At 40.6% G+C, this 14,144-nt stretch overlaps 1 protein-coding gene across 6 annotated transcripts in view; it reads right to left on the reverse strand.

The window, feature by feature from the left end:
• Positions 1–14,144, reverse strand: part of PITPNM3 (PITPNM family member 3) — an 80,860-nt gene that overhangs the window by 38,225 nt on the left and 28,491 nt on the right. For all 6 annotated transcript variants that reach the window (XM_068656128.1, XM_068656131.1, XM_068656130.1 and 3 more), the window contains 2 exons: positions 8,762–8,838; positions 5,665–5,900 (listed from right to left, as the gene is read on the reverse strand). In XM_068656128.1, coding sequence (XP_068512229.1) covers positions 5,665–5,900; positions 8,762–8,838 — 313 coding nt within the window. The remainder of the gene's footprint in view (positions 1–5,664; positions 5,901–8,761; positions 8,839–14,144) is intronic.

Genomic DNA, 14,144 nt, shown 5'->3' on the forward strand with positions numbered 1-14,144 from the left:
AAAGTTCATCCAAAGCCATAGGCAAGCAAATTCAATACACTTCAACATTATTTTGCAGTCACTATCTTTAGGAACTTTGTAGGCTATCACAATATTGAAAAGTGAGCTCCTTGAACTGGAGTAAAGTCTGTGTCTCTGCTAAAATCTGCATCCTCAGGGCTATCACCAGGGTAACAGAAGAAGAAAAGATGACTTGCAATGCTCAAGTATGAAGGTCAGTCTGTATTCATATCCTCAGCTTCACAGAACGTTTCCATACTTGACTATTGCTGAAGCACTCCAGTGATTTGGTAATTTTCGAGCAGAGCAGGAGCAACAGAAAGGAGGAAAAAGGAAGAAACTTTTTCTGAATGTAGAAAGCATGTAGCTAAATACAGGTGAAGATGAAACACGGGTCCCTCATAATTTCCTTAGGTCAGTCTCTGGCCACAGCAGAGGTGAAAGGGGACAGCACAGGGGAAAATCACCTACGGAGGAACACTGGTTTGGATAACTATCAAACCTTGACCTTGCCCACTTGTGAATAATGAAAGGATAAAACACTACACAGACAACCAAGGGGCAAAGTATGTTTCACCTCAATCGGGTAAGGCTTTTCTCTCCCACTTCTTGCAGTACTGCTAAAGGCAAACAAACAGTGGGAACAAGATAACATTTTGCAGTTGTGAGCAAAGTACTGTCAGTAATTTAGTTGGATAACCATATTTCTTGGCACAGTTCTTTAAGAATTTAAGAAATGGAAGAAAATCTCAAGAAAATACTACCTCTATATATATGAGACAAAAACAACGTAGTGCTCCACTGCGGTCATTAACTTTCCTGTCTGGTTCTTGTTTAAACACGAGGTTTGGTCTGCAAGGAGGTAAAGGAAAGTGATTCTTTGGTGTAGTAACAACAAACGTATTTCAAGACCTAATTCTGCCACAGATTTCTTACCTTCAGCAAGTATCTAGCTCCTCTGTGCCTACATTTCACAGACATCTCACTGCCTTAGCTCACAGGGTTAAAACTAGCTAAACTCTTAAATACAGTAGCAATGTCATCCACAAGCATTAAAAATGGAATTTCAGTCAGGGAGTTGATACCAACTCCAGAATTAGGCAGCATTAATTCTTAACTGAAAAATGCATCTTGTGCAATTTAATAGTTTATTAAAAGAGATGAAATTTTAACACCTAGAAAATTACCTTGTCTTGTACACCCTTGTTGCTGTACAGTGAAGTCACTTATTTACGTTTGGATTTTTCCAGGCTGAGCATTTGCATTAATTCCTCTTAAGACCATCCCTGTTTTACATAATGCCCTATAGCAAAAACCTGGTACTGCTCTGGAAATAGATTTTGTCAGTTTTCAAGACCCTCACTAGGTTTCAGGTATGTTGGACCAAAGAGTGTGAACAGTTCAGAGGCAATGTCTCTTTCGCTAAAAGACTTTCCCTGTCTTTTAAATTATTTTATTGTGTAATCAGATTCTAACAATGTTCTTTCTTTATGCTTTGCTGTGAAAAGAAAGAGATGGGCTTTCCAGTTTATGACTCAACTCTAATCATAGAAGACTAATAACAGAATAAGACAGTCCACAAAAATGCTCAAGCATGTGCTTAACTCTGTACATCCATTTAAATGTCTATGAGACCTAAAATGCCTACTCAGAACTATTAAGGATGTACATAGTCAGTCATGCTTAGTCAGGTACATAAGGTTTTATTCAAACCAAGAAGTAAACAGAAGCCATTGTAGTCAACAACCAGACAAACAACTTACAGTGACCCATGCCTGTTAAGATTGACTTTTGCCCCTTCACCTGCTACAATGTAAGCTTTTTTCTTAAAATAAATAAATAAATAAATTGCAAGTGTTACCCAGTTTGGCTAACTCTGTAATTTAGAAGGTTCAGTCTGAGATGTGAATCAATGTATGCTCATCAAATCAATCTATTAAAAAGCCTAACTTTTGATCTACTCAGTGACATGTTTCCCTGAAAAGGGAAGAGATGGCTCACAAGCCATCTAGTTGGAACAAGAATGTAACTTAGTTTTAAACCTTATCTGTCCTTAGCAGCAAAGGTGTCACAGGACATCACACATACATTATAGATTCACACAGGATGCATAAGCAGTGTCTTTCTGATTTACAAGAGATACAGGAAACTGAAAGTGATGGGAGCAGATGGAAGCAGACCAGATTAAACAATCTAAAACATTTACTGGTTGGAGTGAATTTTCCCTGAAAGATCCCTTTTCTTTAACCCCCCTCTTTGCAAGACAGGGAGAAGAACTGCCTGTGTGTGTTCAGATGAAAGGTCCCAGTGGGATTAGTCTGAACCCAGATACTCAGCACATAGACACATTGTAATTCAAAACCTGTGCCAAGGCAAACAGAGGGGTTGCTCTACCTTGGCATGCGCTATGCTTGCACATTCACAGAATTCAGGATACATTCAAACCAAACATGAAATCGTGTGCTGCTGCTTAATCTGGCTCACACCCGATGAATATTTCAGTAATTGAAAACACACCTCCTCACCCACAGTTTGCTAAGTGGGATGTTTACCACAAATTTATGTTCCACAACTGCTTCCTTCAGTTCTGACTGTGAAAGCTGCTGGCATGAAGCAAAATTGCGAGAGCTGATAATCATCTCTCCTTCTGTCAGCACCAAATGGATGCATTACAAGTGGTTCAAGGCAAGAACATACCTTGGCAGTACTAATTGTATTTCAGTGCTGGGAATGATTCAACTGGACACTCAAAAATCTACCTTGACTATTTTCAGTTTGGCTGAGCATTGATGGCTGCAACAAGAAGGAATCAAAAAAAAAAACAAAGCGAAAGAAGGGAGGAGCTCTGTTCATTTGGGTTGTCACCAGCACTTCCACTCTACCAGCTCTTCTTCCAGTTAGTTGAGCCCTGCAGGCACTGCCTTATGTTGATATCTAAGAGACACTTCTGATCCCCGTGTTAATAAATGGCTCATTTGCAGAGGGATCCTTCAAACACCTCTTGATATTGCAACTCCCCTTCTACTATTAGTTTTCTTTCCTTGCAGGGCAGCAACTGGGACACACGTACTGCTTTCCCAGTTGTTTTGGTGTATTCCCCCTTGATGTGAACAGTCAGGCATACCTTCTAGCAGTCTGGTCTACATATTGCCCCCTTTTCTTCCTGCATGCTGTCTTAGCTTTGAGTCTAGCTGGTATTTCAGAACTTTAACCTATACTCTAACCCCTCCTTTCCAACCCTGTCATCTGGGCAGTAATCATCACTGTTCCCATTTTTTAAGGCCCAATACGCGTTCGTAGAAAACTCACATCCTCTCCTCTTCTGCAGCATTATCTGCTCCAGAAGTTCAAACGTAACTTTAGGTGCTATACTGCAAGAAAGGCTATAAAAGTGACTGTCACTTAGGGGAAACCCTGGACAAAACCAACAGAAGTTTCCCTCTGTTTAGAAAAGAAGAAATCAGCCAAGTCTGAGTCTCCTCTGCCATCAGTATAGAGTTCAGTAGTTACTGTTGATTTACACTTGTAGAAGAGTTGAATCAGGCCTAAGAGCATGTTTTTTCCTCCTTTCTCTGTTATGCTGACAAGATTAGCACACTTCTGTCTAAAATACTTATCTCAGGGAAAATACAACTAAGGCAAAAAGTGTTACCTGAAAAGGTCCTGTCATTTATTGAGTGAATTTTAGGACTGAAAAAGTAACTGAGGAAGAACAGGCACTGAAGTGGACGTATGCAGTGAAAAAATCTGTTTGTTATTTGAAGTTCACTTCACTTGGACCACAGGGATAAATAACAACAGAGAAAAGGAGCTGCTACATGTCATTTTTGAAGTCTCACAGCATTGTCAAAAAGAGTGCATATCTGAAATTGTTACTGCCATACATATAACAATTGTTAAAATTAATAGTAATAATAGTTTTTCACCGCACCAGTATATTTTGCACAAACATGCACACAGGAATTTCAAAACATATAATTATTAATGTATGTCATAAGCATCCCCAGCTGGCCTACTTGAAAAAGCACACTCAGAGCAGAGGTAAGTGATTTGCTCAAAGCCTACAGGATAGCCCAGAAAAGATCACAGTGTCTTAAAACTGATTTATTTTTTAAGAAGTGCTGTGGTTTAACCTGTCAGACAGCTAAGTACCACAAAGCTGTTCGCTCACTCTCCCCCCAGGTGGGATGGTGGAGAGAATCAGAAAAAAGGTAAAACTTATGGGTTGAGAGGACAGTTTAATAGGACAGAAAATGAAGGAAAACCAAAACAAAACGAACAAACAAAAAAACAACACCCCCCCTCCCGCCCCCCCAAAATTATGATGATGATAAAGAATACACAAGACAAGTGATGCACAATGCAACTGTTTACCACCCACCAAACAATTCCCATTTCCAAGAAATGGCCACCATCCCAGCCAACCCCCCCAGTTTTCCTGTTCAGCATGAGGCCACATGGTGTGGGACATCCCTTTGGCCAGCTGGGGTCAGCTGTCCTGACTGTGTCCCCTCACCACTCCTTGTGTACCCACAGCCTCCTTGCTGGCAGGGCAACAAGAGAAGCTGAGAAGTCCTTGGCTGTGCGAGTGCTGCTCAGCAACAACTGAAACATCAGTGTGTTATTAGCATTGTTCTCATCCTAAATCCAAAGCACAGCACCATACCAGCAAGTATGAAGAAAATATACTCTACCCCAGCCAAAAACAGGACAGATCCCCCTTACTATGCATGCAACCAAATCCTAGTTGCATTTTGAACTGAAGCCTTCATTAGCCAAAGGCACTGTTTCTTACAGATGCATCCTCTGTAGCTCATTCAAGACTGCTTTATACTGCATTCTTACAGGTTAATGGCAATAAATTAATAGCCCACTGCAAAACACTACAGGATTTCAAAGAGTAGTAGTTGCTATTGGGAATAAACAGATACTACTTTTTTTTTTCTCTCGTTAAAGGGTAAAAATCATATTCATATGTAAATTCTCTCACCAAGACAATATGTTAAATCACTAACATTCTAGGTAGTTCTTTCTGTTCTCAGTCTCCAGTGCAAAGCATAATTTTGTTAAATTAGTCTAAGTTTCTCAGCAAGGCTTGCCAATCTCCACTTAACTCCTAAACCAATGTTACCAATATGCCATTTTTGCTTATAAATCTAAAAACATTAAAACTATCAGAAGTGTCTTCTATAACATCCTGTCTCTGCAATGCTCAAATACTGAACAGACAAATCAGATACAGAAGTGTCAGCTGGTATATTTGTTGGCAGTTATAGCTATGCTTCACATTTTAGAAGAAGATAAATGCTGACTACTCATTTTTTAATCAGATTTTAAAGGATGGATGAAGGAAAAGTTAAAAATAATCATAGTTTTCTTCTTCTGCACAGTTGTTCTGTTTTTTTTTTTTTCTTCTGGATACATGTGGATGATAGTCTGTAGTCCACCATGAATTTTTTGTTGTTGTTGTTGTTGTTTGCTTTTTTGTTTGTTTGTTTTTAAACTAACACATCCATGTAGTGGAGTATGAAAGATCATACTAAGTCATTCAGTGAGCAAAAGTTTAAAAAGGATTCATGGCATTTCATATGAAAAGTACAGGTCATAGAAAACCTTTCAAAACCAAACTGCAAAGCCAAACATTTGAAAATGAAATAAGCTTACTTGGAAACAAGAGAGAAGGCTGCTGAACAGATTGCAGGGCAGGGAACAAGTCTGATTAAGATGTGTCCCAAAGCAGAAGGGAAATGGGCTTGGGTGACTTTTTCAAACACAGAACTGAAGGTGTTGATGTCTGCCAGCTTGCTGCTTTGGTCCTCTCCTCCAGTGTCTAAGATGTTCCCCCCATGTAGGATCAGAATTAGCACATGAGTTTTGCATTTCTGGTGTTTAACTCCTTCCTGTGAGAAAAAAGGAAATAAGAAAGGAGGAAGCCTTTTTAGGGACAGTGTTGGTATACTTGGTGTTAATCACATAACCATAGAATAGTTTGGCTTGGAAAGGACTTTAAAGATCATATAATTCCAACCCCCCTACCATGGGCGGGAACACCTTCCACTAGCCCAGGATGCTCAAAGACCCATCCAACCTGGCACTGAACACCTCCAGGGATGGGGCATCCACAGCTTCCCTGGACAGCCTGTTCCAGTGCCTCACCACCCTCTGAGTAACAAACTTCTTCCTAATGTCTAAATGTTAATGTTCACAAGCAATTAGAATTGATTCCTTTTCCCACCCCACTATGACCTTTGTGTTATCTGCTGGGTAGGGAGGATGGGATGGGACACAACACATTTAAGTATGTCTGAACCAGGTAGAGCACACTATGCTCTGCCAGAAAACCCTTACAGGTCAGGTGTAGACCAACAAAGACTATAGCTTTGTGCACATCAAAAGCTATTGGAAATATGTCCAGACTGGAGATGTCCAACATTCACAGGCAGCCTAAGAAAATGTCTTGATATTGCGAAATGGGCTGCTGCATTTACTGGAAACATTTTAACTCTAATCATCACAGGTTCTTTAAAGGAAAACAAATGAACACATTTGCCAATGTTTTCATTTCTGCCCATGAAAGCATCTAACAGAAGCAACTGGTAAGAGTTTTGAAACTGGAAACCTTCTGAGAATGGCAACTTATTAAAATGAAGAAAAAAAAAGGAGGTGGGGAGGTTAACATACAAGACATTTACTGAGAGAGTAAAAAGTGAACTGTTGCCAACGGTGAGTATGTGAATTGTCATGCAATACACAGACAATAATCTACCATGGAAGGTGAGGTAATGTGCTCCGTAGAAAAATACGTTATCTATCTACTTGAAACTGGAAAAGCATTTTGCATGTTTCAGAGTTACACATTTTTTTCTTCTTTAAACTTTGACAGTCGTATTCATTCAAAGAAAGACCTACTAATACATGAAAAGATTAGGAACTTCTCTGTTTTTAAGTCTTGACAACTATTTTCCTTCTTGTACTTGCTTGAGGATTGTTAACTGCTACCTTGGGTGATCTACCGAGAAAGAAGTTCAAATAAAATAATCAAATATTATATTGTGAAATAAGCTCCATTTATTTTCAGTAACATCTTTTTAATTAATGTAAGTTTAGTCTCTACTATGACCCCAGTCTTACGAAGTGATCATGATCTATTAGGCAGGTTTGTACCCTTATGTGCTATATTCAGATGATGTCTCTTCTCTTTTTCTTTTTCTTTATCAGTCTATCTAAACTGCAAGCTGTTTAAGGAAAGACTGGCTTGAGTTATGTGCTTACACAGCACCTTTTAAAAATGGGCTTTTGAACATAGACCAGCTCAGATAGTTATACTCTCAGGTCTCAGGACTGCATTTCCCATCACAGTATTTTGTCTTTGCGAAGAAACTGGCCAATATTAGCATACCTCGTGCAAGAGAGGAAAAACTTTGCAGGATGAGGTCATATCTTTTATTAAATTAACTATGGCAACTTGCAAACAGGCAATGTTCTAGGCATCTCCTTCTTCAGCTCTGCTACCAAAACCACAATCTTGAATAGTAAATATAAAATGAGAAGAACTGCTCAGAGTTTAACAAAAACCACACACAAAATTAATCAAACAAACAAAGCATTAACCAGAAAAACTGACAAGTAAATAAATGTACACAGATACATTTCAGCTTGCAGTTTAGCAGTAGAAGTGCAGGGGTGGAAAAGATGTTGGCATGAATGAGTAAAAAATACATAATCCAGCACCTGTAGAATGGTGACAGACAAATGGTTGAAAACGAGAGAATTCTATATTGTTCCACAAAGCCATTATCTCTGTTCAGCCCATGATTTTTAGTCTCCAGTAGAATTACTCATTTTAAGTCCCATGTTCATCCTCTGAAGGCATTTTGCTGATCTGCATGTATCTTTCAGTATTGGATATGCTGGTAAGTAAAAAGAGAGTTTTTGAGGTTCCACTTTTTCTTGCTCTAATTTACAATTTCCTCTCCATATGTTCCCAATCCATTTATTCAGAAGAGGAGTTTAATTCCCTTTAAAAGCTCAAAGTAGCTCTTTCCACAGCCAATGCCAGCTTGTAAACAAGTAGCACTGTTGACAGGTTGGTGTAACTGAAAGCTTCAAAACAGAGGTAAAAATTCAAGCAGGTCAATATTGCTCAAGTAACTGTTAAAAACGTCTATCAGCACAGTTGTATTTAACAGGTAGCTTTCACAGAAGGAGTCAAAAGGAACAAAAAAAATTTGCCTGTAATCAGCAGTTCAGTCATGACTAAGACAAGGAGCTCAAGGGCTGAACTGAAAGAACATCTGATGTCAAAGACTGTCAGCATTTTCCGGGGACATTTGACCTCAGATTCTTGAAATACGGAAATGTAGACATTTCTGTTTCCTGTCCTGTGTTGGGACAGAGGATCTTAATCAGTCAACTGGAAGGAGTATAACTTGTTTAGATTCTTTGCTTCTTCTAAAGAAGTAATTTTGTTACTGTCAATTTCCTGACTGCTACCAAATCTGCTTCTCAAAGCCTGTATTTGATCTGAAGCACTACGTAGACATCTTTTGAGAGAAATGGGTCGTGTTTCCACCTAAGTGAAATTATGTAGTATGTAAAAATCTCATTTTGATTTTCAGTTATTGCATGCGCACTTACTGAAAAATAAAAAAGAAAGACTAAGCCATCAAAGAGGCTTACAATTCCATAATACAATATGAGAGTATTTCCACATATCTGGTCCTTGGAAATCAGCACAATCTGTTTTGGGGAACAATCTCACCTCATTGTCCTCATGTATTTCAATACTGCCTTGTGCAGGTAACCTTTGTTTTCTTAAAGAGGCTCTATATAATTCACCTGAAAGGAAAAAAGACATAATTGATAGCATAAATACTTGGATTCCTCACCTTTTTCAGACATAGAATCATAGAAACATTAAGATTGGAAAAGACCTCCAAGATCATTTAGTCCAGCCATCCCCCTTCCACCAGTATTACTCACTAAACCATGTCCCTAAACACCACATCCAACCCTTCCTTAAACTCCTCCACAGACAGTGACTCCACCACCTCCCTGGGTGACTCGTTCTAATGCCTCATCACTCTTTCTGAGCAGAAATGTCTCCTCATTTCCAACCTGAACCTCCCCTGGCACAACTTGAGGCCATTCCCTCTAGTCCTATCTGTAGTTACCTGTGAGAAGAGGCTGACCCCCATCTCCCCACACCTTCTTTTCAGGTAGTTGTAGAGAGCAATGAGGTCTCCTCTGAGCCTTTGCTTCTCCAGACTAAACAATCCCAGTGCCCTCAGCCACCCCTCAAAAGACTTGTGTTCCAGATCCTTCACCGACATAAACCCACAAACCTGGAAATTCCAAACAAACATAATTGCTTTCTGGAAGTCTCTACACTTTAAATCTGCTTCAATTTAGAAGTAGTGTTTCCAAAATCCTGTCCAGAAGACCCATTTTACTCTGAGGTTCTTCATTGGAAAAATATGACAGTTTTCTAGCACCTAAGCTCAAAGCAGAACCAGTACCACACAAACATTAGTTTTAAAATGACATCATGCATGAAAAATAGTTATTCGGGGCCATGAGGCACCACCTTATAGGGAACCATAATATTTATCTTCAACAGAGTACTGAAAAAGGAAACCCATGATTCATCATGTGCTCACAAACACTTTCTGTTATCATTACAATGCAACACATTAGACAAGATATTTCCTGGGATTACTTGTGCCCTGTTCCTTTGAAAACTGTTTTCTAATAATAGGTCTTTAGAAAGCAGAGAGGGTGGGTTGCTTTTTCCTTTATGCATCAAATGCCAGACTGAAGGATAATTCCTTGCTCCACACTCATAAAAATCTTACAGATAACTGGAAAATAGATTCCAGGCACTGTTTTAATCGCAGTTCCTATTCTCTAGGTAAAGTAGACTGCTATCAGAATATTGGCCTTCTTTACAAACTGTTTTCTCACTTTGATTGGGGATTAAAAAAAAAAGAAGCATGATAAGCATGATATCAACTTGCAGTATTAAGAGATTGCAAAAACTATGACGCACAGATCAGCCTATGGAAGCATAAAAGGTTTTTCTTTTATTTCAGACACAGCAGTCTGCACAGTGCAGCTGTCTTACTGTGTTTGGAACATTACTACATTGCAAAAAGCTCAGACTGCAGTAATGTAAGAACGTATACTGTCTTCTGAAAATCTGAAAATCTGCACCCAGAAGTACAGTTTTAACATGGACGGGGAGGGGAGGGGAGGGGAGGGGAGGGGAGGGGAGGGGAGGGGAGGGGAGGGGAGGGGAGGGGAGGGGAGGGGAGGGGAGGGGAGGGGAGGGGAGGGGAGGGGAGGGGAGGGGAGGGGAGGGGAGGGGAGGGGAGGGGAGGGGAGGGGAGGGGAGGGAAGGGAAGGGAAGGGAAGGGAAGGGAAGGGAAGGGAAGGGAAGGGAAGGGAAGGGAAGGAAGGGAAGGGAAGGGAAGGGAAGGGAAGGGAAGGGAAGGGAAGGGAAGGGAAGGGAAGGGAAGGGAAGGGAAGGGAAGGGAAGGGAAGGGAAGGGAAGGGAAGGGAAGGGAAGGGAAGGGAAGGGAAGGGAAGGGAAGGGAAGGGAAGGGAAGGGAAGGGAAGGGAAGGGAAGGGAAGGGAAGGGAAGGGAAGGGAAGGGAAGGGAAGGGAAAGGGCTTGCTGTGTTTTGTTTTGTTTTCTAGTTGATTTGCAGTACAAGTCAGGAATTCCAATGGCTAGAACTTTGGCATTGTGCTGCCCAAAAGAACAAACTTGTCTGAATTCAAAGTAGTCCCATGGCATAATAGGTGGGGGCTGTGTGTCTATGTGCATGTGTGTGTGTCATGTAAAATAATTCTGGCCAGGAATTAGAAGACCACCTGCAATTCCTCCAGTTGCTTGCTACCACCTGTTGCAAAGCTACCAAAAACAGCAATTAAAAAATAAATAAATCTGGGGGGCCGTGTTGAAACCAGAATAGAATCATAGAATCCAACTTACTTTCCCACAAAGGATTGGTAACACCACTAGAAATAAACATATCTATTCACCATAGAAATTTGCTGCAGGTAAAATGAAGCTCTACAGAACTACCTTCACTACAAAGCTGTGCTACACAGTCATTACACATACATGTATCTTAGCAAATCCATGCTCCTGAAATGCCACAGAATCACGCTGAATGGCTGAGGCTGGCAGGGACCTCTGGGTCCATCTGGCCCCTACCCTGCTTCAGTAGGCCAACCAGAGCAGGGTATCCAGGACAGTGTCCAAGTGGCTTTTGAGTTCTCCAAGTAGGGAGACTCCAGGCTACCTGTGCTAGGGCTCCCATCACCTGCACAGTAAGGAAGTGCTTCCTGATATTTACATGGAATCTCCTGTGTTCCAGTTTGTGTATGCTACATCTAGCCCCAGTGTCACTGGAAAGAGCCTGGCTTCATCTTCTTTGCACCCCCCATATCGTATTTTGTATAACTCATTTTGTTCTCTCTTTTGATTACTTTGCTAATATAGTCAGCATCAGAGTATAGCACAGCTGAACAGTTATGTGCCTAAGCACCAGCAAGGTATTTCTTCATCTTCTTCACCACATATCCAGTCTTGCAACATTAGCTGCTGTACCTTTAGCAGGCTTTACGGTATGCGTGGCTTACCCTGTTCTAATCATCTGAATTTATTTAACAACTTAACAAGTTATCACGGGAACAAACAACATTCATGTTCCACTTTAGAACCTGTCTTCACCCCTGCAATAATACAGTGAAATTTATCTTCAAATAGAAAAAAAAAATATATATATATATAGAAATGCTGTGTCAAATATAACAACCATGGGAGTACAAAGGAAAGGAGATACTACACCTGCAGATGAGATGACCCTCTGAATGGGACTGACAGCCAGGGAACCTTTAGGCCCAATGAAAATGATGTAAGACTACCTGCTGATTTTAGCATACGGACCAAATCTTAATACAGGTCCAAAACCAAAAAGGGAATCTGTGGAAGGACAGCAAGGATATCAGAGTTTCTTTGCAGCAGGAGCTCACACTCAGCTAAAAATATCTTAGAAGTTACCTTAAGTTTTCTCCATTTTGCAAACACTCGCTGAGCTGTATTTTAGAATGCACAGCATCACAAAAATAAAATAACAGCAGTTGTTGAACATGGATAACCTACTCTAGTATCAACTGCTATCATGGATGATTTGCATGTCAAGGACAACAGAAGTCCAATTCACTGTTTATCTTTAAAATCTGCTGCTAGAAGTAAATCTGTTTTCATATGAGCCATCTGATGTGTTTTGGAATGGTATTGCTATTCTAATTTCCATCCTTTCCTTCCACTGTTCATTCCATTAAGCCAAGTTTTGTTTTCCATTCTTCACATTATCAGGCAGTGGCAGATGCTATTGCAATAAATTTAATAGCAGCATAAACACTACATTTAGTTATGTCCAAACACTCTTTAATTAATTACATGACACTCCAGAAAGAGTCAAGGAAGGAGAGATCACATGCTACTGGGGAGAAAGAGAGTAGTTTGTTTACACAGAACATTCACTGTGGAAAAAATTAGTCAATGCAGCCAAAGTGCCTGAGGATGGGGCAGAGAACACCAGTACAAAGTGAAAATCACCATAACTGAAAGCAAAGAACCATGAGGATGCATACAGATTTTTCCATTATACTGAGTATTTTGACTACTGCATAAATGTTGGAGAACCTTGGAGATGAGATATATGGAGGATGTGGCAAAGGAGACTGAAGCAGTGATCCAGTGAAAGATGAGACCAGATGCAGAGCTTGATGAAACATATTAGTGTGCACCTTGTCTTTTCCTGTAGGAATTTAATGGCTCCAACTCAATATAGCTCATAATTTCAGATTTTATGGGTTAGTATTCATACCACAACTGACTAGCATCTTAAAAAAAAAATAATAATAATAATAAAAATCTAACCCATTTAATGCAAAGAAATGAATTTTTCTGCTAAGTAAGTGGAAAATGCTAACTCAGAGCGAAGTTGGCATATCTGCAATATTTGCTTGTGAATCTCTTGACCCAATCATTAATTTATTTTTAAACTAATGTTTGAAATGCAAAATTCAACAAAGCAGCTAAGACCCACACATAATTAGACTGAAAAAAGAGGTCTTAGGCTGCAGGGTGTGCTTGGGGTTTCTGTCAGTGTCTGACAGCATCAGTTTAATACTGTGGGAGGTGCACCCAGGCTGAAGAACTGCTCAGCCTGGTGACAGAGTTTTGGGAGGAGGTGGGTAGGCTGAGGAGCATCAGGGAGATGGAAAAGGAGATGGACTGGTTGAATCATACCCTACCATCCCTGGGACAGAGGTGTCAGCCAGTCATAATATATGACATGAAGAATTCCCTATCCTCTCTCCACCAGGCAGAAGGTGGTGAGACTGAAGAGCTAAGGGGGGATGGAAGCAGGTTTCTGCTCGGTGCAGCATGTGAATCCCCTCCCTGCCTACCTTGCCTTCCCAGGTGCCCTTAAGACAACAGGTATGAGGCTTGGGAACTTGACGGACAGCACAGTATGGATGAAGATCCATCTAGGTTGAAGAGGTTGTCTAAGGCAAGTCAGCCCGCCCCCAGTAACAAGATAACTTCCATTATGAAAAAAAATGTACATCAGTGACTCCCTTCTGAGGGGAACAGAGGGCCTGATATGCCAACAAGATCCCATTCATTGGGAAGTCTGCTGCCTCCCAGGGGCCCAGGTAAGAAACATTACTAGAAAACCTCCTAGGCTGGTATGGCTCTCTGATTATTTATCCATTACTGCTTTTTCATGTATGTAGCAATAAAGTTGGTCATCGAAGGTGATCAAAGAGACCTCAGGGTCTTGACAATTAGTTAAAGGATCAGGAGGCACAGCTATTGTTTTCCTCTGTCCTTCCAGTATCAGTGAGAGAAATAGGCAGATCCAGCTGATCAATATGTAGCTCTGACAGTTTTTTGACTACAGGATGGTCTACATGACATCAGGCCTGCTGTTGCCTGATGGGATGCACCTTTCTCAGAGGGGGAAATGAATTTTTGTGCCTAAGTTAGCAGAGCTGATTGAAAGAGCTTTAAACTAGGTTCGAACAGGGGAATCGGATACGGGACAGCATGCCAAAGTTTGA

The sequence above is a fragment of the Anas acuta genome, chromosome 19 (genome assembly GCF_963932015.1).
Source record: "Anas acuta chromosome 19, bAnaAcu1.1, whole genome shotgun sequence".
Lineage (NCBI taxonomy): Eukaryota > Metazoa > Chordata > Aves > Anseriformes > Anatidae > Anas > Anas acuta.